At 38.1% G+C, this 21,853-nt stretch overlaps 1 protein-coding gene across 5 annotated transcripts in view; it reads right to left on the reverse strand.

Annotated features, from left to right (window-relative positions):
* Positions 1–21,853, reverse strand: part of NLN (neurolysin) — a 99,972-nt gene that overhangs the window by 56,311 nt on the left and 21,808 nt on the right. Inside the window, exons 1-3 of one of the 5 annotated variants that reach the window (XM_049707917.1) lie at positions 5,693–5,824; positions 3,692–3,804; positions 1,694–1,842 (exon numbers count right to left, since the gene is read on the reverse strand). In XM_049707917.1, coding sequence (XP_049563874.1) covers positions 1,694–1,842; position 3,692 — 150 coding nt within the window. In that variant the 5' untranslated portion in view covers positions 3,693–3,804; positions 5,693–5,824. Of the gene's footprint in view, positions 1–1,693; positions 1,843–3,691; positions 3,805–5,601; positions 5,862–21,853 lie in introns of those variants that run through there. The other 4 variants (XM_033429907.2, XM_004270753.3, XM_033429908.2 and 1 more) reach the window with 4 other exon arrangements.

A 21,853-nucleotide genomic window follows, 5' to 3' on the forward strand; every position in this document is an offset into this window, starting at 1 on the left:
TCTGATAGTTCTAGATTTTAAAAAATACTGACTAAAAAATGTAACTATTTGTCAAGGAAGGTATTTAAATTCACCAAATAAGCTCCAATTCATAAACAAACACAACAGTTATTTTTAAAATTATTCTGATGTAGCCTTAACATTCTAAATGCCCCTGAAATTGTTCACACAATAATCCACATGTATGAGAATAAACTCCTGTGGAAAGAGGAAACATTATGGAACTAAATCTGAAACAATTACAAATTAATATAATAAAACACTGAAGTGAACCAGCTCAAGTCAATGAACAAATCTGATACATGCACTGGCGTTTATGAGGTCACTTACAGTGTACTAGGCTGCTGTCTCGTCTACTACACAGGCAGCAATTTGTTCCCAAATTTAGTGGGATCAGAGGCCAATACATACAATATTTAAAAGTTTAACAAAGAAATCTAAAGCGACAAATCTCCCATATCTTGATAACATTTGTAAGAATCAGAAACAGTGGAAAAGTAACAAAAACATTAGACTCAATAACATTAAGATTGCAATACCTTTTTGAGGCTAGAAAATCCCAAATGAGAACTTAGAAGTCAGGATGAAAAAAGAATTAATCAAAGGAAATTAGAAATGTGGGGGAAAAGCTCTACAGTACATATATAATATCCAGATAGAAAAGAAATTAGATTGTTTTGGGATTAAATAAAAATAGGAGACTATAAGGGCCATGATTTGAATTGTACAGAATAACAAGTGAAGCTAAAAGTTGAAAAGAGAATAATTTAACTAGCAAAAAATAGTCATAGTTATTTTAATTTGTTATTTTTACAGTGCCAAAGATGAACAATTATGAACCATCATAGATGAACATAAATTAAGGGTGAAAAATGTTTGTCTTACATTAGAAAATAGGCAGCATGTACGTCTTACATGCCTAAATAAATTCTGGATTACATATTCTACAGTGAGTTACAAATAAAACATTTGAAATAAAACTGCTTTTTATTTCAATTCCTGTCATAACTTGCTAAAAAGAACACAAATTTTGAGATTTTGCATATACAACGTGCAAAATTAAACAAAAATGCCTAGGATTGTAAAACACTGGTTGTTTTCCAAACAAATTGCTGAGTTCCATGAAAATAAAAATTCAAAGCAAAGACATGATGAAAATGCTAGGAAGCAAACCAACATCGTTGATGAAAAGACCTGAAATACTCAAGGCAGACCCACTTAGAGCTTTCTTAATCCATAATTTCTGTGAGTCCTGAAAAATGTAAGGATGACAGATAGGAATGTCTCTGGCATGCAGCATCAACAGTATGTCATCATTATTGTGGCCAAAACCACATGATATTTATAGATAACTCAACTCCATTCGCTTCTAGTTGATCTGATCTAATACAAACCTTGCAAAATTTTGAAAATTCAAAGAGGTTTTTACATCAAACCATTAAGTTCATGATGGCTAAAAAGCCTTAGATTTATGGATGTACACTCTTAATACTTGGTCGTAAAAATTTTAAGTGAATGTAATTAGTAACTTAAAATAAACCTAAGTGATATAACACTATGTTGTGCCCACTATCATAATAATTAGAAACAAAATCTAGGAACATTCAAATACTTTTTATCATTGGTCAAAGGTTTTTACTTATTTATTGTCAGTTTTTTTTTTCCTTTTAAAGGGAATTATAAGATCATTTACCTTTAAATGAACAATTCTCAGAAAGATATCTTCTCTCATGCTCATCTCGATATCAAAACGAGAAAGTCTTTTGTCTGCTTCTGTACTTGCTGCTCGTACTTCTTTGTCAGAGGAGACGTGCTGGGGAAAGTCTAGCATGGTTCGTTCCACTGTTAACAGAGGAAAAAACCATAAGGACTCATTAAGTCAGTATTAAGCAAAATACCTTGTACCTAGATGAATGATTATCCGAATATAAGTTTTTCATTACATACTTTCCATATAGGCTCCTAGGGCTATCAAGAAACAGCATCTAACACAGGACTTGGCTATTCCTGGGGCATTGTTAGGAACAATAAGGGTGTACACTGAGTACTTACCAAAGGATGTTTAGTGTGCAATTTATTCACTGGGAATGTAGAAAAGAAAAAGATGTAGTCCTTTTTAAAAAAATTTTTATTGGAGTATAGTTGATTTACAATGTTGTGTTAGTTTCAGGTGTACAGCAAAGTGAATCAGTTACACATGTACATATATCCACTCTTTTTTAGATTCTTTTCCCATATAGGACATTACAGAGTATTGAGTAGCATTCCCTGTGCTATACAGTAGGCTCTTATTAGTTATCTATTTTATATATAGTAGGGTGTATATGTAAATCCCAATCTCCCAATTTAAAAGATGTAGTTCTTGGGGACTTCCCTGGCGGTCCAGTGGTTGAGACTCTGTGCCTCTATGGCCGGGGGTACGGGTTCGATCCCTGGTCAGGGAACTAAGATCCTGAATGCTGAGCGGTGTGGCCAAAAATAAAGAAAAGAAAAGAAAAGATGTATTGATAGTTCTTATACTGAGGCATTTTATAGTCTGGGAGTCGGGGGTAGGGAACAATACATGAAAAGATAACAATACAGGACAGAGCAGCTTAGCTGTCAAATGAATGGGACAGAAATTCAAAGTCTGCAATACCGAGGGCTGGGGCATTATGCCATGCCTTGTGGAGAAGGCTGGATCTTAGAGGATGGGCGGGGTGAGAGGAAGAGCTCAGTTGAGGACTGGAGAAGTAGAGACTGAAAGCATGGGGACTGGCAAACAAACAGGATGTTTAAGAAACAAGTAGGCCTATTTAGTGGGATGGGGCTTGTTTAGAAAAGAAGTTCTTAACCTTTATGACAGACTCCTTAGAAAATCTAATCCAAGTCATGGACCCTCCCCCAAATGCAAACATTCATACAAATATAAAAAGCTGCATACAATTTCAGAATTCTCAGAAATCTCAGTGGACATATTCAGTAAGCAGCTGAATACTGGGGCTATTCTTATTAAATGATGGTAGTAATGTCATCTGCTCTTATTTTCACATATCAAAGTTGGTTGTTGGGTTTTTCAAACATTTGCATTTTGACTTTAATTAGGCAAAAATCTGATGTCAGTGAAATAATCCATACTACAGCAAAAAAAAAAAAAATCAGTATGGTTTATAACCATAGTTGTGGTTATGCTGTGACAATGAATATATTTTAATTTTACTATCTTTAGCACTTTGAAGGTATTATAAATAGGTAACATTTACACATGTGATATATGGTAGACAGTAAAGCTATCCTTTACATACCACAGAATTGTCCAGTTAAACAAGCTACCTTATGCATATCAGTCCTCTTAAAACATTGTCACAAAGAAAGCTGTAAAAAAATTGCCACAAATCAATAAATTCATAGTGTCTGTTTTAAAAAAATCAAATTAGATAATTATTATTTTAGATTTAATATATCATTTTTGTCCCTTGACTAAAGAAAGAAAAGAGTGTAAGATTTAACATTTAATACATACAGCACTTGTTTAAGTGAGTTAACTAGATAGTCACAATTTCTGTTTACTTTTAAAAATTAGCTCAAAAAGATATTAAGAAGGAATCAAAATTGCTCAAGAACTTAAATGAGCAGAACAAAATGCAGGAGTCTAAAACTGGAAACATATTCTTAAACAAACAATAATATTGAAAACCATTTCCTTCCTTACTTTGCCACAAAGACCTGGAACCAGACTTATGTTCTCACTGCAAAACTATAAACAATGTTGATGCCCGGTACCTGACACTGGACAAATGGGGTTTTAACAGCTACTGCAGGAGGCTGAGAACATACACAGATAAGAGAAAGTTAGTCTTTAAAACTCTAATCCGAAACTCAAACATTTTTATGATTAACCCATAAAGATAAATTTACAGGAGAGGAAGAAAAAATACCACAAAACTAAAGGTATATTTAAAAGATGTATGACTGGAAGAAAAAACAGAATTTAAGATAATTCTGTTTTAAAGATTTTTTCCCCACCTATTTTTACATTTGCTAAATGCATAAGCTACTAGGCTGGCACACCGTCTTAGTCATAAGTGACTGAAGAAGTGAGTATGTGAACCAAGGACAAACCACATACAGGGTGGGAGATGCACACGAAATTGCCTGCTGGGAAAGCTCTGCTGAATGGGGACCACCTCCATTCCTTTGACTTTAACTACAAGACCAACCAGACTTTTTTTACTGAAGAGTTTAAGCTCAAGGCTTGTAGCAAGATTTAGTGACTATTAATGAGAGTGAAGCAGTTGGTATTAAGAGGCAGAAACTGAAACAGAAATGCAGAGGGAAGAGAAAGTAGCCAAGTCCCTATATGGTGGGACATAGGGTAGGGAACTCTTGGTGGGGAAGAGATGACTAGGTCACTAGGGCTGTGCAGGATTTTGGACAACCTTCCAAATTCCAGAATCCATACAAATGCTTATGATAATTCAGTTCTACAGACAACCTATGTTCTTATGATGCTTGGCTACACAGCCAATGTTGTTTAGCCATAATTATCCTACAAAATATATCCAGTTCTTTGAGAAAACTGGCATGAATCTTCATTCCTTACAACTCAAAGGTTTTAATACTTATATTATTAAAATAATATATTTTAAGTGTAGGAAATACGGAAAATAGAGAAAAGCATGAAGAGTAAATGAAAAATCAACTATAAACCTGAAAAAACAATGAATGGTTGCTTCCAAATAACACACTGTTCTTTGAGAAAGATCACTTAAAATATCAAATTTATCTTAGCTCCATTATCAATTGTTCTGAAAGTCTCCTTTGGATCATTTATCTTTGTGATCACTGTCTTAATCCATATATTAGCATTTAGACAGGTGGGACAGATGGACAATATCTTAAAAAGAAATACAAATGTATAAAAATGTACCCATTATATCCCTACTGAAATATTAATGATAAAGAAACTAAATTTAATGTGTTCATTTTTATAATAACTTTAAAGAATTCATGTTTAACTAAAAGTGATCTACAAATCACAGAAAGACTATAAACCTAGTACCAAAAATATTGGCCATTATTAAAATTTGTTTTCTTTCTCTGTCCTTTTAATGTTATTAAATACGTCTCTTAAACATGATTTTAATGGCTACATAATGTTACAGAGGGTGAATGTACCATAATTTATTTAGCTATTCTACTTGTTGACACTTAGGGGTTGTTTCCAAGCTTTTGCTATGATAGAGTACCTGTTTATACATAAGTTTATACATGATTTTTCCTATAACTGATTATTTCTTTAGATTATGCCTAGATGTGGAATTAATTACGGGGCTAGGGTATGAACTTCTCAAAAGTTTTGATATATATTGCTCTCCAGAAAGCAGTTGTAATGAGACTGTACATTTTACAGCACCTCTGCCACATAATAAAAATTTTTAACTCAGGTAATATAAATAATTCTAAGCAATTATGAATCATTAATCATTTAAGCAATTACAAATCATTATGTAAAAATCAATGTCTTATAAAATTGGAAAATGAATTGCCAAGACAGGAAGCATAAAATGGGTTATGATGCCCACAAAATGAAATATTGATGTGCTTTTGCATCCTACCCACCTATATACTTCACTTCTACATCTGCCAGTGCCTGCAAACAGTTCGCGTAAGTTACTTCCTCAATGTCAAGCATTGCAATATTATCGTACACCTGTTTGGTCTGTGCAATGAGCTCCTCAGTTCTTGTTTTAATTTGCTCTGGTGAAAGATCCCATCTTAAAACATTTCTGCCAGCTGCAGTATAGGAAGACATTGGCTGAAGAGGAGACATCACTTCTTTTCCTAAAGTCATTCTGAATAAAATCCTGGAACCACCAATTCTACGAAGAATCAGAAAAAAGATAAAAATTAGGCATTTTGTTGGTCCAAAGTCAACACACAAATGTGTATTATCTAATTAAATTTTAAAGGAAAAAGAACTTTTTACTAAAATTGAGCAAATTTCTTTCAGGTGAATACATATGCACAAAACTAAATGCTCTTTACTTCCTTGTTTTCTTGAATAGTTACAGAGTTAATGGAATTTGGACTTTCCAAACACTGAATTGCTTATGTAATTAAATCATATAGAGAAATAAAGTTAGGTGTCAAAGACATAATAATTGTCCTTTATAAATTAAACCAGTAATCTTTCTTACTTAAACATTTTTCCTGTGCTAATATCCACCTACTATGTATGTAGAATCAATATTTTGATATTCAGCAAGGAAACATTTTCAAAATTCTTTCTATATTGAACAACAATTTAAAAAATGTTTTACCAAAATTTCATGTAAATCAACTATGGCAATTTGAATTTAAGACTTAAAAAATAAAATCTGGTATAGCTATGGTATTATCCTAAAAGATAAAGGAATGATACCAACCCTTTACCCACTTAAAACACTGAAACTAAAAACTGATGCTATATGTGTGTATATATATTTATAATATATAATTCTAGAACTTATAAATAAAAATATTATAATTAATAGCTAACAGTTATTGTGTTTAGGCACTGTATTAATTACTTTCCATTTATTAACTCAGTCCCTACAACAATACTATGAGACAGATACTGTGGTTGTTTCCATTTAGCCAAAGTAACTAAAACACAGAGAAGTTAAGTAACTTGCCCAAGGTCACACAGCTGGCTACATGGTGGGAACTAGGATTAAAAACCAGGTAGTACAGATCCAGAACCCACTCTCTTAACCACAATACTAAACTTAATTCCTATTATCTTACAAGACCCCCAAACAACCATAGGCAGGACAATATTCCCTTTTAACAGATGATGCAGTTGAGACTCAGAGAGGCTAAGTGACTTGCTTAATGTCATTTGTTCAACAGATATTTATGAGCATGCACTGTGTCTGGTCATTGTGACAGGCACGAAGGATAAAAAGGCAAAATGACTGGGACCCTGCTATTTATATCATGGAGAAGACTAATTGATAAATGGGTAATTGTACTGCATTGAGATGAGTGCCAACAGGGAGAACTCTGAAAGAGCACAGAAGGAGCTTTTCCAGAAAGATTTTCTAGAAGGAACAGTGAGCAAGCCAAGATCTGAACAATGTGCAGAAATTATCCAAAGGTCAAAGGTTGTAAGGAAAGAAAAATCTGAAAAAGTTAAGTAGGGACTAGAGAATGAAGAGCCTTGGGAATCATTTGAGTTCAAACCTACTCTGAAGGCAATGACAGAGCCACTGAAGGGTTTTAATCAGGTGAGAGATGAGAAAAGACATGCATTTTAAAGAAATCACTCAAATTATAGTGAGTTGAAATGTTTAGAAAAGAGAGATCATTCCCAGAGAGAAGCTATAATGGTAACTGGGGCATAATATTATGGTATACCTAACTAGGAAATAGGGGGAATTGGAGTGATTTAGTAGATATTCACTAAGAAGAATCAATATGACTTGGTATTGAATGGATGTCGGGAGGAGGTGAGATACTCAAGGATGACGTCCAGGCTTCTGTCTTGGAATTGGAGGGATGGACAGAGGCTCTGTCGCTAAAACAGGGGACTCAGATGAAGGAGGAGGCTCTCTGGTGGGACAAAGGGAAATTCAGTTTTGGACGTGCCAAGTCTGAAGCGGCTGTAGCACACATAAGTGGAATTCATTACTAGTAAATGTAATTGGAGGAGACTTCCCTGGTGGTCCAGTGGTTAAGAATCGGTCTTGCAATGCAGGGGACATCGGTTCAATCCCCGGTTGGGGAACTAAGATCCCAGATGCTGTGGGGCAACTAAGCCCGCGCGGCACTACACAGAGCCCGTGTGCTGCAACTAAGACCTGACACAACCAAAAAAAAAAAAGATAGATATTAAAAAAAAATGTAATTGGAGTTACATGGGTGGTTGAACTAGCCCAAGGGAATTTGCAGAGTGAGAACAGAAGAACAACAGAGCTCTAACTCTAGTTTAATCATTGAGGTAGAAAGAAAACCAAGTAGGTTGGGTTCTAGGAATTGTGAAAAGTAAGCACTGAAAAAGGGAGTGAATAACAGTATGAAATGTACAAATCTCAAGAAAGACACAAGAGTCTCTGTTGAATTCAGCAACAGGAACGTCATTGATGACTGGCAAGAGCAGTGTTAGGGGGGTGGCAGAAGTGCAAGTCAGATTACTATGATCAAGGGCTATGGAGATGGTAAAGAACCGGAGAGAGTGCACCTCAGCAACTCTCCATAGAGCTGGCTGTGAAAACAAGGAGAGCTAACGCAGTATAAGGGGCTGAGACATACAAGGGTGCATTTTTAACATAGGAGAAGCCAGAATACTGACCCCCTTTAACTGTCTCTCTACAATAACTGATACTGTCTATGTGAAACATACTGGTTGATGGTTACACTCAAGGCTGGCAGATTATTTTCCAATGTATTTCCACATTTCTCCTTCAACCAGTTGAGTTATATACTCACCAAGAGTCAAGTTTAATTGCTCCAAAACCTGTTTATGCTTACTATACTCATTTCCTTTTAATTATTTTATTTTATATCAATTTTTTATTGGAGTATAATTGCTTTACAATGTTGTTAGTTTCTGCTGTACAAGGAAATGAATCAGCTATATGTATACCTGTATCCCCTCCCTCTTGAACCTCCCTCCCCACCCCCATCCCACCCATCTAGGTCATCACAGATCACTGAGCTGAGCTCCCTGTGCTATACAGCAGGTTCCCACTAGCTAGCTATTTTACACATGGTAGTGTATTTATGTCAAACCTAATCTCCCAATTCATCCCACCCTACTCTTCCCCCCGTGTCCACATGTCTGTTCTCTATGTCTGTGTTTCTACTCCTGCCCTGCAAATAGGTTCATCCATCTGTAGCATTTTTCTAGATTCCACATATATGCATTAATATACAATATTTGTTTTTCTGACATTTCACTCTGTAAGACAAACTCATCCCTACATTCGCAGAGATGTGGATGTAGGTCCATCCACATCTCTACGAATGACCCAATTTCACTCCTTTTTATGGCTAAGTAATATTCCATTATATATATGTACCACATCTTCTTTATCCACTCATCTGTTGATGGACATTTAGGTTGTTTCCATGTCCTGGCTATTGTAAATAGTGCTGCAGTGAACATTGGGTACATGTGTCCTTTTGAATTATGGTTTTCTCAGGGTGTATGGCCAGTAGTGGGATTGCTGAGTCATATGGTAGTTCTATTTTTAGTTTTTTAAGGAACCTCCATACTGTTCTCCACAGTGGCTGTATCAATTTACATTCCCACCAACAATGCAAGAGGATTCCCTTTTCTCCACACCCTCTGCAGCATTTATTTTTTGTAGATTTTTTGATGAAGGCCATTCTGACCAGTGTGAGGTGTAGTTTTGATCTGCATTTCTCTAATAATTAGTGATGTTGTGCACCTTTTCATGTGCCTCTTGGCCATCTGTATGTCTCCTTTCGTGAAATGTCTATTTAGGTCTTCTGCCCATTTTTTGTTTGGGTTGTTTTTTTGGTATTGAGCTGCATGAGTTGTTTGTATATTTTGGAGATTAATCCTTTGTCCGTTGATTAGTTTGCAAATATTTTCTCCCATTCTGAGGGTTCTCTTTTTGTCTTGTTTATAGTTTCCTTTGCTGTGCAAAAGTCATTAGGTCCCATTTGCTTATTTTTGTTTTTATTTTCATTACTCTAGGAGGTGGTTCATAAAAGATCTTGCTGAGATTTATGTCAAAGAATGTTTTTCCCATGTTTTCCTCTAAGAGTTTTACATTTAGGTCTTGAATCCATTCTGAGTTTATTTTTGTGTATGGTGTTAGGGAGTGCTCTAATTTCATTCTTTTACATGCAGCTGTCCAGTTTTCCCAGCACCACTTATTGAAGAGGCTTTCTTTTCTCCATTGTATGTTCTTGCCTCCTTTGTTATAGATTAGGTGACCATAGGTGCGTGGGTTTATCTCTGGGTTTTCTATCCTATACCATGGATCTATATTTCTGTTTTTGTACCAGTACCCTACTGCCTTGATTACTGTAGCTTTGTAGTATAGTCTGAAGTCCAGGAGCCTGATTCCTCCAGCTCCATTTTTCTTTCTCAAGATTGCTTTCGCTCTTAGGGGTATTTTTTGTTTCCATACAATTGTAAAATTTTTTGTTTTAATTCTGTGAAAAATGCCATTGGTAATTTGATAGGGATTGCACTGAACCTGTAGATTCCTTTGGGTAGTATAGTCATTTTCACAATATTGATTCTTCCATCCAGGAACATGGCATATCTCTCCATCTGTTTGTCATCTTTGATTTCTTTCTCAGTGTTTTATAGTTTTCTGAGTACAGGTCTTTTGCCTCCTTAGGTATTATTCCTACCTAAGGTATTTTATTTATTCCTCCTTAGGTATTTTATTCTTTTTGTTGAAATGGTAAATGGGATTGTTTCCTTAATTTCTCTTTCTGATCTTTTGTTTTTAGTGTATAGGAATGCAAGAGATTTCTGTTTGTTAATTTTGTATCCTGCAACCTTACCAACTTCATTGGTTAGCTCTATTAGTTTTCTAGTGGCATCCTTAAAATTTTCTATGTACAGTATCATGTCATCTGCAAACAGTGACAGTTTTACTTCTTCTTTTCCAATTTGTATTCCTTTTATTTCTTTTTCTGCTCTGATTGCCGTGGATAGGACTTCCAAAACTATGTTGAATAACAGTGGCGAGAATGGACATCCTTGTTTTGATGTTCCTGATCTTAGAGGAAATGCTTTGAGTTTTTCACCATTGAGAATGATGTTTGCTGTGGGTTTGTCATACATGGCCTTTATTATGCTGAGGTAGATTTCCTCTATGCCCACTTTCTGGAGAGTCTTTTTATCATAAATGGGCGTTGAATTCTGTCAAAAGCTTTTTCTGCATCTGTTGATATGATCATATGGTTTTTATTCTTTAACTTGTTAATATGGTGTATCACATTGATTGATTTGTGTATGCTAAAGAATCCTTGCATTCCTGGGATAAATCTCACTCGATCATGGTTCATGACCTTTTTAATGTGTTGTTGGATTCTGTTTGCTAGTATTTTGTTGAGGATTTTTGTGTCTAAATTCATCAGTGACATTGGTCTGTAATTTTCCTTTTTTGTGATATCTTTGGTTTTAGTATCAGGGTGATGGTGGCCTCCTTGAACGAGTTTGGGAGTGTTCCTCCCTCTGCAATTTTTTGAATGAGTTTGAGAAAGATAGGTGTTAGCTCTTCTCTAAATGTTTAATAGAATTTGCCTGTGAATCCGTCTGGTCCTGGAATTTTGTTTGTTGGAAAATTTTAAATCACAGTTCCAATTCCATTACTTGTGATTGGTCTGTTCATATTTTCTATTTCTTCCTGGTTCAGTCTTGGAAGGTTATACCTTTCTAAGGATTTGTCCATTTCTTCCAGGTTGTCCATTTTATTGGCATAGAGTTGCTTGTAGTAGTCTCTTATGATGCTTTGTATTTCTGTGGTGTCAGCTGTAATTTCTCCTTTTTCATTTCTAAGTTTATTGATTTGAGTCCTCTCCCTTTTTTTCTTGATGAGTCTGGTTAATGGTTTATCAATTTTGTTTATCTTCTCAAAGAACTAATTCTGAGTTTTACTGATCTTTGCTATTGTTTTCTTTGTTTCTATTTCATTGATTTCTGCTCTGATCTTTATGATTTCTTTCCTTCTATTAATTTTTGGTTTGCTTTGTTCTTCTTTTTCTAGTTGCTTTAGGTGTAAGTTTAGATTGTTTATTTGAGATTTTTCTTATTTCTTGAGGTGAGATTGAATTGCTATAAACTTCCCTCTTAGAACTGCTTTTGCTGCATCCCATAGGTTTTGGGTTGTCATGTTTTTGTTGTCATTTGTCTCTAGGTATTTTTTGATTTCCTCTTTGACTTCCTCAGCAATCTCTTGGTTATTCAGCAGTGCACTGTTTAGCCTCCATGTATCTGTGTTTTTTACAGTTTTTTTCCTGTAATTGATTTCTAATCTCATAGCATTGTGGTCGGAAAAGATGCTTGATACAATTTCAAGTTTCTTAAATGTTCCGAGGCTTGATTTGTGACCGAAGATGTGATTTATCCTGGAGAATGTTCCATGTGCACTTGAGAAGAAAGTGTATTCTGCATTTGGATGGAATGTCTTATAAATATCAATTAACTCTATCTGGTCTATTGTGTCATTTAAAGCTTGTTTCCTTATTTATTTTCTGTCTGAATGATCTGTCCATTGGTGTAAGTGGGGTGTTAAAGTCCCCCACTATTATTGTGTTACTGTCCATTTCCCCTTTTATGGCTGTTAGCATTTGCCTTAGGTACTGAGGTGCTCCTACGTTGGGTGCATAAATATTTATAATTGTTATATCTTCTTCTTGGATTGATCCCTTGATCACTATGTATTGTCCTTCCTTATCTCTTGTAACAGTCTTTATTTTTTAAATTATTATTATTATTTTTTGTGCTACGCGGGCCTCTCACTGTTGTGGCCTCTTCTGTTGTGGAGCACAGGCTCCGGACGCGCAGGCTCAGCGGCCATGGCTCATGGGCCCAGCCGCTCCGCGGCATGTGGGATCTTCCCAGACCGTGGCACGAACCCATGTCCCCTGCATCGGCAGGTGGACTCTCAACCACTGCGACACCAGGGAAGCCCAACAGTCTTTATTTTAAAGTCTATTTTATCTGATATGAGTATTGCTACTCCAGCTTTCTTGTTATTTCCATTTGCATGGAATATCTTTTTCCATCCTCTCACTTTCAGTCTGTATGTGTCCCTAGGTCTGAAGTGGGTGTCTTGTAGGCAGCATATATACAGGTCTTATTTTTGTAGCCATTCAGCCAGTTTGTGTCTTTTGGTTGGAGCAGTTAATGCATTTACATTCAAGATGATTACTGATACATATGTTCCTATTACCATTTCCTTAATTGTTTTGGGTTTTTTTTGTGGGTCTTTTTCTTCTCTTGTGTTTCCCTCCTAGAGGTTTAGCTGAACTCTCTTAGCTTTTGCTTGTCTGTAAAGCTTTTGATTTCTCCGCTGAATCTGAATGAGATCCTTGTGGAGTAGAGTGTAGACTTTTTCCCTTTCATCACTTTATATATATCCTGCCACTCCCTTCTGGCCTACAGTTTCTGCTGAAAAATCAGCTGATAACCTTATGGGGATTCCCTTGTATGTTATTTGTTGCTTTTCCCTTGCTGATTTTAATATTTTTTCTTTGAATTTAATTTTTGCCAGTTTGATTAATATGTGTCTTGATGTGTTTCTCTTAGGGTTTATCCTGTATGGGGCTTTCTGCACTTCCTGGACTTGGGTGGTTATTTCCTTTCCCATGTTAGGGGAAACATTTCTTGTATTTTCTTGATTTGTGCCTCCATTCCATTTCCGAGATTTTGGATCATCTTTACTATCATTACTCTGAATTCTTTTTCAGGTAGGTTGCCTATTTCCTCTTCATTTATTTGGTCTTGTAGGTTTCTACCTTGCTCCTTCGTCTGTAACATATTTTTTTGTTTTCTCATTCTTTTTGATGGGTGGGGCTGTGTTCCTGTCTTACTGGTTGTTTGGCCTGCGACATCCTGCACTGGAGTTTGCAGGCAGTTGGGTAGAGCCAGGTTCTGGTGCCGAGATGAGGACCTCCAGGAGACCTCACTCTGCTTAATATTCCCTGGAGAGTGAGGTTCTCTGGTAGTCTAGCAGTTTGGACTCGATGCTCCCACCATAGGAGCTCAGGTATGACCCCCAGCCTGGGAACCAAGATCCTGCAAGCCATGTGGCATAGTGAAAGAAAAAAAAAAAAAAAAGGAACAGTAAAATAACAAAAAATAAAATTAGAAAAATGAAAAATATATTAGGAAAAATAAAAATATAAGTGAAGTAACAACAACAAGATAAAACAGAACAACAGAAAAAAAAATGGGGTGGGGGGAGCAAGCCAAAAAGAACAGAACAACAACAAAGAATAGAGAATAACATAAAAGTAGAAAAATAAAAAACTTATTAGAAAAAATAAAAATATAAAACAGAACCACAACCTAAAAAGAAAAGAAAAGAAAAGAAAAAAAGGCCAGGGGCTTCCCTGGTGGCGCAGTGGTCAAGAATCCACCTGCCAATGTAGGGGACGTGGGTTTGAGCTGTGGTCCGGGAGGATCCCGCATGCCACGGAGCAGCTGAGCCTGTGCACCACAGCGGCTGAGCCTGCGCTCTAGAGCCTGCGAGCCACAAGTCCTGAGCCTGCATGCCACAACTACTGAAGCCCACGTGCCTGGAGCCCATGCTCCACAGCGGGAGAGGCCACCGCAATGAGAGGCCCACGCACCGTGGCGAGGAGTGGCCCCCACACGCCGCAACTGGAGAGGGCCCGCACGCAGCAGTGGAGACCCAACACAGCAAAAATAAAATAAATAAGTAAATAAATTTATGAAAAAAAAGAAAAAAAGGCCAGAAAAGGCCTTGGCTGTGGGGGTGGAGCTTAGGCAGGGGGCAGGGCTTAGGCAGGGGCGGTGCCTAGGCTAGGGACCCACACAGCTGGAGGGAGGTAAGGCCCTGAGTGGAGATGTGGGGGTGGGGCTTAGGCTTAGCATGGTGAAAGGGAGCCTTACAGGGAAGACGATCAGGCCTGGGACCCACCTCCCGTCCCACTTCCACTTCTCCTCCCCCCATCCACACCCCCCACCTCCTACCCAGTCGCTCGGGTGTTCCTCCCACCCCCTTAGGTGTCCATGGTCCCCCACCAGTGCCTGTTAGGTGCCCTAGTTGTGAGGAGACTCGAACTCCACATCCTCCTGGTCTTCCACCTCGACTCCACCCCTCTATACTCATTTTAACGTAAGTTAAATATTTAACTGATTAAATGCATGCAAAAAGAATGATCTGTTTTTCTGGTAAACTATCTTGGGAATACTTTAAAAAAGACAGTTACTAAAAAGCCAACCAAAAAACTGCTGCTATAGAAGATTGAGAAAAGAATTACAAAGATTCAGAAGGCTTCTGAATTCAGATTACTTATGTGTGTCTGGAGTGTTCTTGCTTCACTTTAAAGAAACTGAAACTGGAAGTGAAAATAATGCATTTCTGGTAGAGTTTATTCAAGGACAGTGAGGAATGCCAATCCAGCTATTCACCCTTAACCAAAAGGCCTTGGTCTTACCTCAAAATTTTTGAAAATAAATACTCATTTATGTTTTCTTTGAATACATTGAGCAATTTAACATTTTTTATGATTCTATTTGAAACAAATTTTAAAAATTAATTATTAAATGGCGTAAGCATTGGGACTTCCCTGGTGGTCCAGTGGTTAAGACTCTGTGCTTCCATGCATGGGGGCATGTGTTTGATTCCTGGTCAGGGAACTATGATCCTGCATCTGCATGCTGCATGGTGCTGACAAAAAAAAAAAAAAAAAAAAAAAAAAGACATATGGAGGAAGGTCTTAATGGAGGTAGGAAGAAATGGCATATATACCATGAGCAGAGCAAATTGTTTTAGATAGGAAGAGACTACAGTCTCAGTAAAATCAATGAAACAGGTAAAATGGAAGTAGTTAGGTTATAGTAAAAAAGAAAAAAAGAGATGTGTTTGAATTTAAGAAATCAAAGATTAAGCCTGACAAGAACCAGGATACTTTCTTGGAAGTGGACTGATATAAATGAGCAGAAGAGTGCAAAGAACCGACCGTCTACGTGAACACTGGCATCAGCAGCTTGATGGCTGGGCCTGGGAGTAGAAAGGAAGACTGAACCAGGAAACAAAACCTTCAAAGAATGGAGGGGACCAACCAGATGGGTGGGAGAGGACATCATGAGCAGGGTCCCGTGAGCCTTGAAGGTGTTTTTACACCACGGTGAAGAAGTGTTGGTCTGGGAGTATAACGGGAGACATGGTGGGAGTCGGGCAACAAAGAAGATGTGGATCTTTCCTCCTTACTTAGCGGTATGGCGTGTAGAAGAAACAGAGATGGGGAAAACTTTCCTCAGAGTTGAGTGGATTTCAGTAAAGGTTAAGAGGAGAAGAGAGGATCCAGAGAATATGAAGAAATGGAGGAGTCTGTTTACTATGGGACAAGGGCTCCAGAAATAACAAAGGAGGAGTCCGAGTACAACCAATAGCTAAATATGTGTTGGCTGTCCAGTCATTCACCTCTTCCCCATCTGATTACATACACATTTTCTTCCCAGTACCCATGCCTCCCCAGCAAAGTCCATGAACTTTGAAGGTGGCTGCCCCCACCCTCAGAACTCCTGTGAGAGAAAGGGGTCTCATTCCTATTCAATGTAACTGAGCAAGCTGGTGTCCTTGACTGTAGCTGGCATCTATCTTATGAGAAAGAGTGGAACCTGACTTATGATGAAATAAACACTGTGACTGGAAGAATAAAGGAAACCAAATATTTACTGACATCCCTGATCCCTTAGATCAACTAATTCTGAAGGCTGACCTAGAGCTAGACTTTCTAGTTATGTGAGCATATTGTTTAAAGGCAGTTTGAATGTGTTTTTATGTTATTTGCCTCATACAGGATCCTAACAGAAAAAGGAATGAAAACTGATAAAGGAATGAGCACAGAAAAAACAAGTAAGGAGGTCAGAATATAAGAAATGATGGATGACTGGAGGGTCTCACAGGCTTGGTGGTGACCTAAAATAATAGGGATGTGAAGTTCAGTGTGTTGGCTGAAAATTTCCAAAATAATTATTCCCACAATCCCTCATGGATACACAGAACTGAGGCCTTAAACAAGGAGTCAGCCAAGGAAGTTGCAGTACAAGTGAAGGGACTGGCCGCGGGATTACTGAGGTAGGGAACAGCAAGAGGGAGACTGATGAATAAAACATAAGACTTCTGCATCTCAATACCCTGCTTTTTTCACCACTCCTCTTGGTACAAACCAATTACTATGAACAAATTTTCATTATTGTTAAACATTATTGTTAAGCTTTAAAAGAAAATTATGTCAAACATTTCACTGATAAGATGACCTCCACTGGTTTTCATTTACTCCCGAACATTTATCAAAAGGTTGAGTGAGTGGCCACGGCACACCTCAGTTAAACTGATAAAGATGTCAGCAGCAAAAAACAAAACAAAACAAAACAAAAAGATGTCAGCAGCTCTACCTAGGCTGAACAGCTATATCAATAATCACCCTTGTACAGTTTCTACTGCAACTAATATAAAGCTACCCCTTCCTTAAAGTAGTATTACTCCCTAAATGTAGAAGGGGTAAGAAGAAAGGAACAGAAGTTAGAAATCATGATTTCATGGGTCAACAGAACACATGAAAATTTTTATCTTATACGTTCTTTTCTTGCCTCCTGGGATTTTGTCTTAATTCCTTTCAGGATTTATAATTCTTGTTACCAAAGAAAAGAAATGGGGACAGAAGAATTCCCTTATACTTCTAACTAAAACATTTTGATCTATTGAGAATTTTTCTCCCTGCACTGTCTCCGCTTTTCCTCTCGCACAGTTTTTTTTGCTGAGTATCCCTCCTTTTCTCCTTTATTACGATTTCAAGCTCATCCAGTACTTCGGATGCTGGTACACTGATCTCTTCCTCCCCTTCAGTGTCTCTGCAGCCCTGGAGAACTGCACTTGGGTGGGAAAACCAGTGCACCTGCAGTCATTCTAGCAACTGTGCTTGTACCCTTGAGAATCTGGTGAGGATTTTTTATTGACTTTTTGCAACTGAGAGCTACAAAATTTGAAAGCAGGCAATATACCATGATCTTGTCTTTCTCTACAGGAGTTATTACCTGCAATTATGTGAACATGAAAATCTAGATTAAATCCGAGATTCCTACTGTCTGATTAAACTCTAGGCTTTTTTTCCCCCCTACAAACTCCCAGGCTCTCTATTATTTCAGTTCTAACTACCCCTTCATTTTCTCCTGTCTTTAAAGCACTTTCAACACACAACTCTGAATTTCTAACCAAGAAATAATACAGAATACGCTACTAGAATTGACAAGAAGATGCATTTGTTAGGGTTCTAGTCTCCTATGTCCAAAAACCAAATAAAGTATTTAGGCAAAGAAAGCAAGTAGTACAGATTTTGACTGAGATCACCAGGCTAAAGAATTTCGTTTGGACAAATGAGCATGCTACAGTTACTGTGAGTTAATTAGTGTCCTAAAACTTTAGCAAAACATCTTATGGAATGTAGTTTCAGAAATGTTCTGATTTGCTTGATTCATTTTCTTCTGAAGTATAGTTTAAAGGCCTCCAAGTCCTCCCATCAAGGCGTCTTTGACCGTTCCAGTTCATACAGATCTGAGCTTCTATCACCTTTTATCTGTGCCGTTCATTTTAGACATTTAAATTACTGTCATCCACCTGTTCAACTGGTTTGTGTATGCCAAATCAGACTAGGACTTGTCCAGCACGATAACCATTGTACATACCTTGTGTCACAACCCTAGCACATTGCTGAGCAAATAGAAGATGCTTTATGTATTTGAAGTGAGATGGTATTGACGTGGCTAAAACATTACCGCAACACCATCTCCCTTCATCATCACAAATAAACATCCATACAGGAAAGTGTGTCTTATTAGGGCCAGGACTAGAGTGAAACTCCACTACATAAAATGTCACAACTTCCATTTCCCCAGACTTTACATTTAATCCATGCTCCCATCCTTTCCCTATAGTGTTACTGTGTTGTAGTACACATTTTGCATGGCATTACCTGAAATTTGCCCCAATTCTTTAAAATACTTGGCAAATATTCCTAGTATTTACTTTGGAACTAATGTTTCTCTACAAGCTATGAAGGTTGCATTTCATCAACCCCTTCGACTGGAATTTCTATACGTTTCTTTTAGTTATTTCTCATCTGGCTATTATGTCAGAACCATTTCTTTTTAATCTTGATCCCTACTGATCACAAAGTTGTCATTTTCAGCCATTGATTTAACTAAATCGCCCCTCTCCTTACAATTTACAGGCCACAGCTCAAGTCCAGGTTCCTTTCATCAGAGCACACGGGGCTCCGTAGTTTTGGATTTCACCAGTGCCAAAGCCCAGTCATGTACCTCCCCAAGGCTCACCTGTTCTTTTAGACACTTAGCCTACTTCCACCTTGAAGCCTCCAGCCAAGCAGCACTTTATCCACTACATCTATGCTTTCTAATACAGTAGCCACCTGTGGTTACTTAAATTTAAAGTAAATAAAATTAAAAATTCAGTTCTTCAGTTGCACTAGGCACATTTCAAATACTCAATAGCCACCATGGCAAGTGGCTCCCATAGTGGACAGCACAGATGGAGAACATTATCATCAACGTAGAAAGTTCTAATTAACAGTGCTGCGCTAGACGATCTCATTGTAGGAATGAGATGTACACCTGTATCCTCCTATGGGTATCCTTCCTCTTTTCCACTTGCAAAGCAGTTCCCCTGGTGTCTTCTTTGGAGGGAAGAAAGAACAGAGAAAGTGAGGAAGGGAGAACTCATTTACTGAGTAGTTCCTATGTGCCAGGCAGTGTTAAAAACACTTATTTAATCCTAACAACATTCTGAGAAATATGTCTGAGGAAGCACTATTTTTAAGAACATCAGTGTAGAAGAAAAGACTTTTAGTTCTTTCTATAAGAAGCAGGGCCAAAAGGTATCGACAATATCATTAAAATATAAAAAACACTTTTTTACAAGATAGTTTAAATTCCACAAATCCTTTATTTTTACAACTGAGAATCAATCTTAATAAGCTGTGCTTACCAAGATAGAAAATTCAAGTTACAAAATTTTACCTGAAGGTTCTTGGTACTAGTCCCTCAACGTATCAAACATATGTGAACTTACTGTTTTCTCTCTGCTCTAAGTGTCCTGTTATGTCTCACATTCCTGCCAATGTCCCAAAAGTTAAAGCATCTCCAACTGGTGAACCCATCCCAGACTCCCAGTCTCTCTCCTGATACTCAAGTTTCTGTATATCCTCAACCTCTTCAGAGCACGGTCTAGTCCACTGTCTTAATTGAAACCTGGATCCGTGCAGAACCCATCGCCTTCCCCAGGATGTGTGCTCATTCTCTCAAGCTCCTCATGCTACTGGGCCTTGTGACAGGGTGAACTTTCTCCTAGATTCCCAACATAGTTTCCAAATCATTACTGTGCTACAACCGTATTCCTCTGAGGCTGCTGCCTTCCTGCAATACTACTTGCTATTATCAACCAACCTCTTTGCCACCCCCTCACATTTATCAAGATTTGGCTCTACACTCTTTTCCATCTTAAGCTCCAAAATCATCCTGGGAAGACTCTAAGGAGAGATGGATGAGCTATACCACGCCCTTAACTTCAGTTTCTTGACCTACTTCACTCCAAGAACCTTCATGCTTACTCTGCTTACCACCACTTGGAGATGCTCCTAAGAGATGATACATTCTGATATTCTACTCTCTGATCACAACCTCCTATCTTTTCAGCTTCCATTTCTCTACTCCTATGATTCTTATTTTTCTATCTCCTTTAGACCTCAGGTCCTTTGATCCTTCTCTTTCCTCACTCTACTAGGCATCTCCTGTAGCTCCCCTTAGACCTGGGAAATTACTGCACTTTAAAGGGGCTCACTTTGGCCCTCTTGCATCTGCACTCTGATCAAGAGAGCTGAGAGGAGGTGCCCAGGCAGAGCCTCACACCTGCTGACCACACAACCATGCTTTGAGTACCCAGGATTCCAGAATCCCTTGCTCAAATGGCTCCCAGAGCCTATGCGGCTCTCTTCCCTGGATCAGTCCTCCAGAAGTTGAACTGTACCATTGGTGTGTGTACATCTCTTGGACTGAGGGGTGGTCATAGGTAGGAGAGGGTGTGGTTGGAGCTTGGACTTACAGGTGGAGATACCCATGCACATGTGAAGCCCCTCAAGGTAGAGGAGGGAGCCTGGGTGGTCTTCCAATTGGACTGTTCTCCCACGTTGCACAAATGTCAAAGCAAGCCTCATCTATCAATCCAACATCTTTCACTAAAACCCCAACTGCCCTGCTCCTAGTCCTTCTGCTATATCCACCTTCAACACCTCTGCCCAGGACCATTTTAACCAGCCACCTTCCCTATTCTTGCATCCAGATTTCTGAACAGGGCTATGGATTTTGACGTTATTATATCATGGTCTCTAATTTGAGCTGAACACTCAAGGCTTCAGGAAATCCATCCATAAAGGTCTGCCTCCCATTTCTCACACCAGTTACTTCACACCATGACCAGCCTCCCCAAATTTCTCCTCTCACTGTCACTAGCTGACCTTGCTGCCTACATTCCTGAGGCCATCAGACAGAAACTCCCTCAACTTGCCACCTACAAACATGGCTACATCTGTATCATCTTCCCCTCTGTACTCCTAACTAGTATAATGGGCACCTTGTTCAAAGCCAATTTCTCACTCTGTGCTTGGGTCCTATCCCATCTCCTCAAGGACATCACTCTGAAATATTATCTCTTTTAGTAGAATCTTAAATGTCTCATTTGTATTGCCTCTTTATACACATATACATGCTTGAGCGCTTAGGTTTCTTCATCTAAATAAATCAAAATCTTCCTTGATACTGGGTGCCCCACTAGAAAACACCCTATTTCTCCCCTTTCCTTCATCCCCAAGATTTTTCAGAGTGGTCTAGCCAGCCCTTGCTGTCTTCATGTCCTCAACTCTCTTTGACTCTTCAACCTACTTCAGTCTGGGTCCTGGCCTCATAAAAGATGAAAACTGCTCTCAGCAGGGTCCCCAATGATTTCTAATAAACCCAACTGACATTCTTCAGTACTTACCTATCCTGACTTTTTGTGATATTTGACTGTTGCAAATATTTGACTTCTTTTGTGATATTTGACTGTTGACTGATATTTGACTTCTTTTTTTACTC

This window comes from Orcinus orca, chromosome 3 (assembly GCF_937001465.1).
Source record: "Orcinus orca chromosome 3, mOrcOrc1.1, whole genome shotgun sequence".
Classification (NCBI taxonomy): domain Eukaryota; kingdom Metazoa; phylum Chordata; class Mammalia; order Artiodactyla; family Delphinidae; genus Orcinus; species Orcinus orca.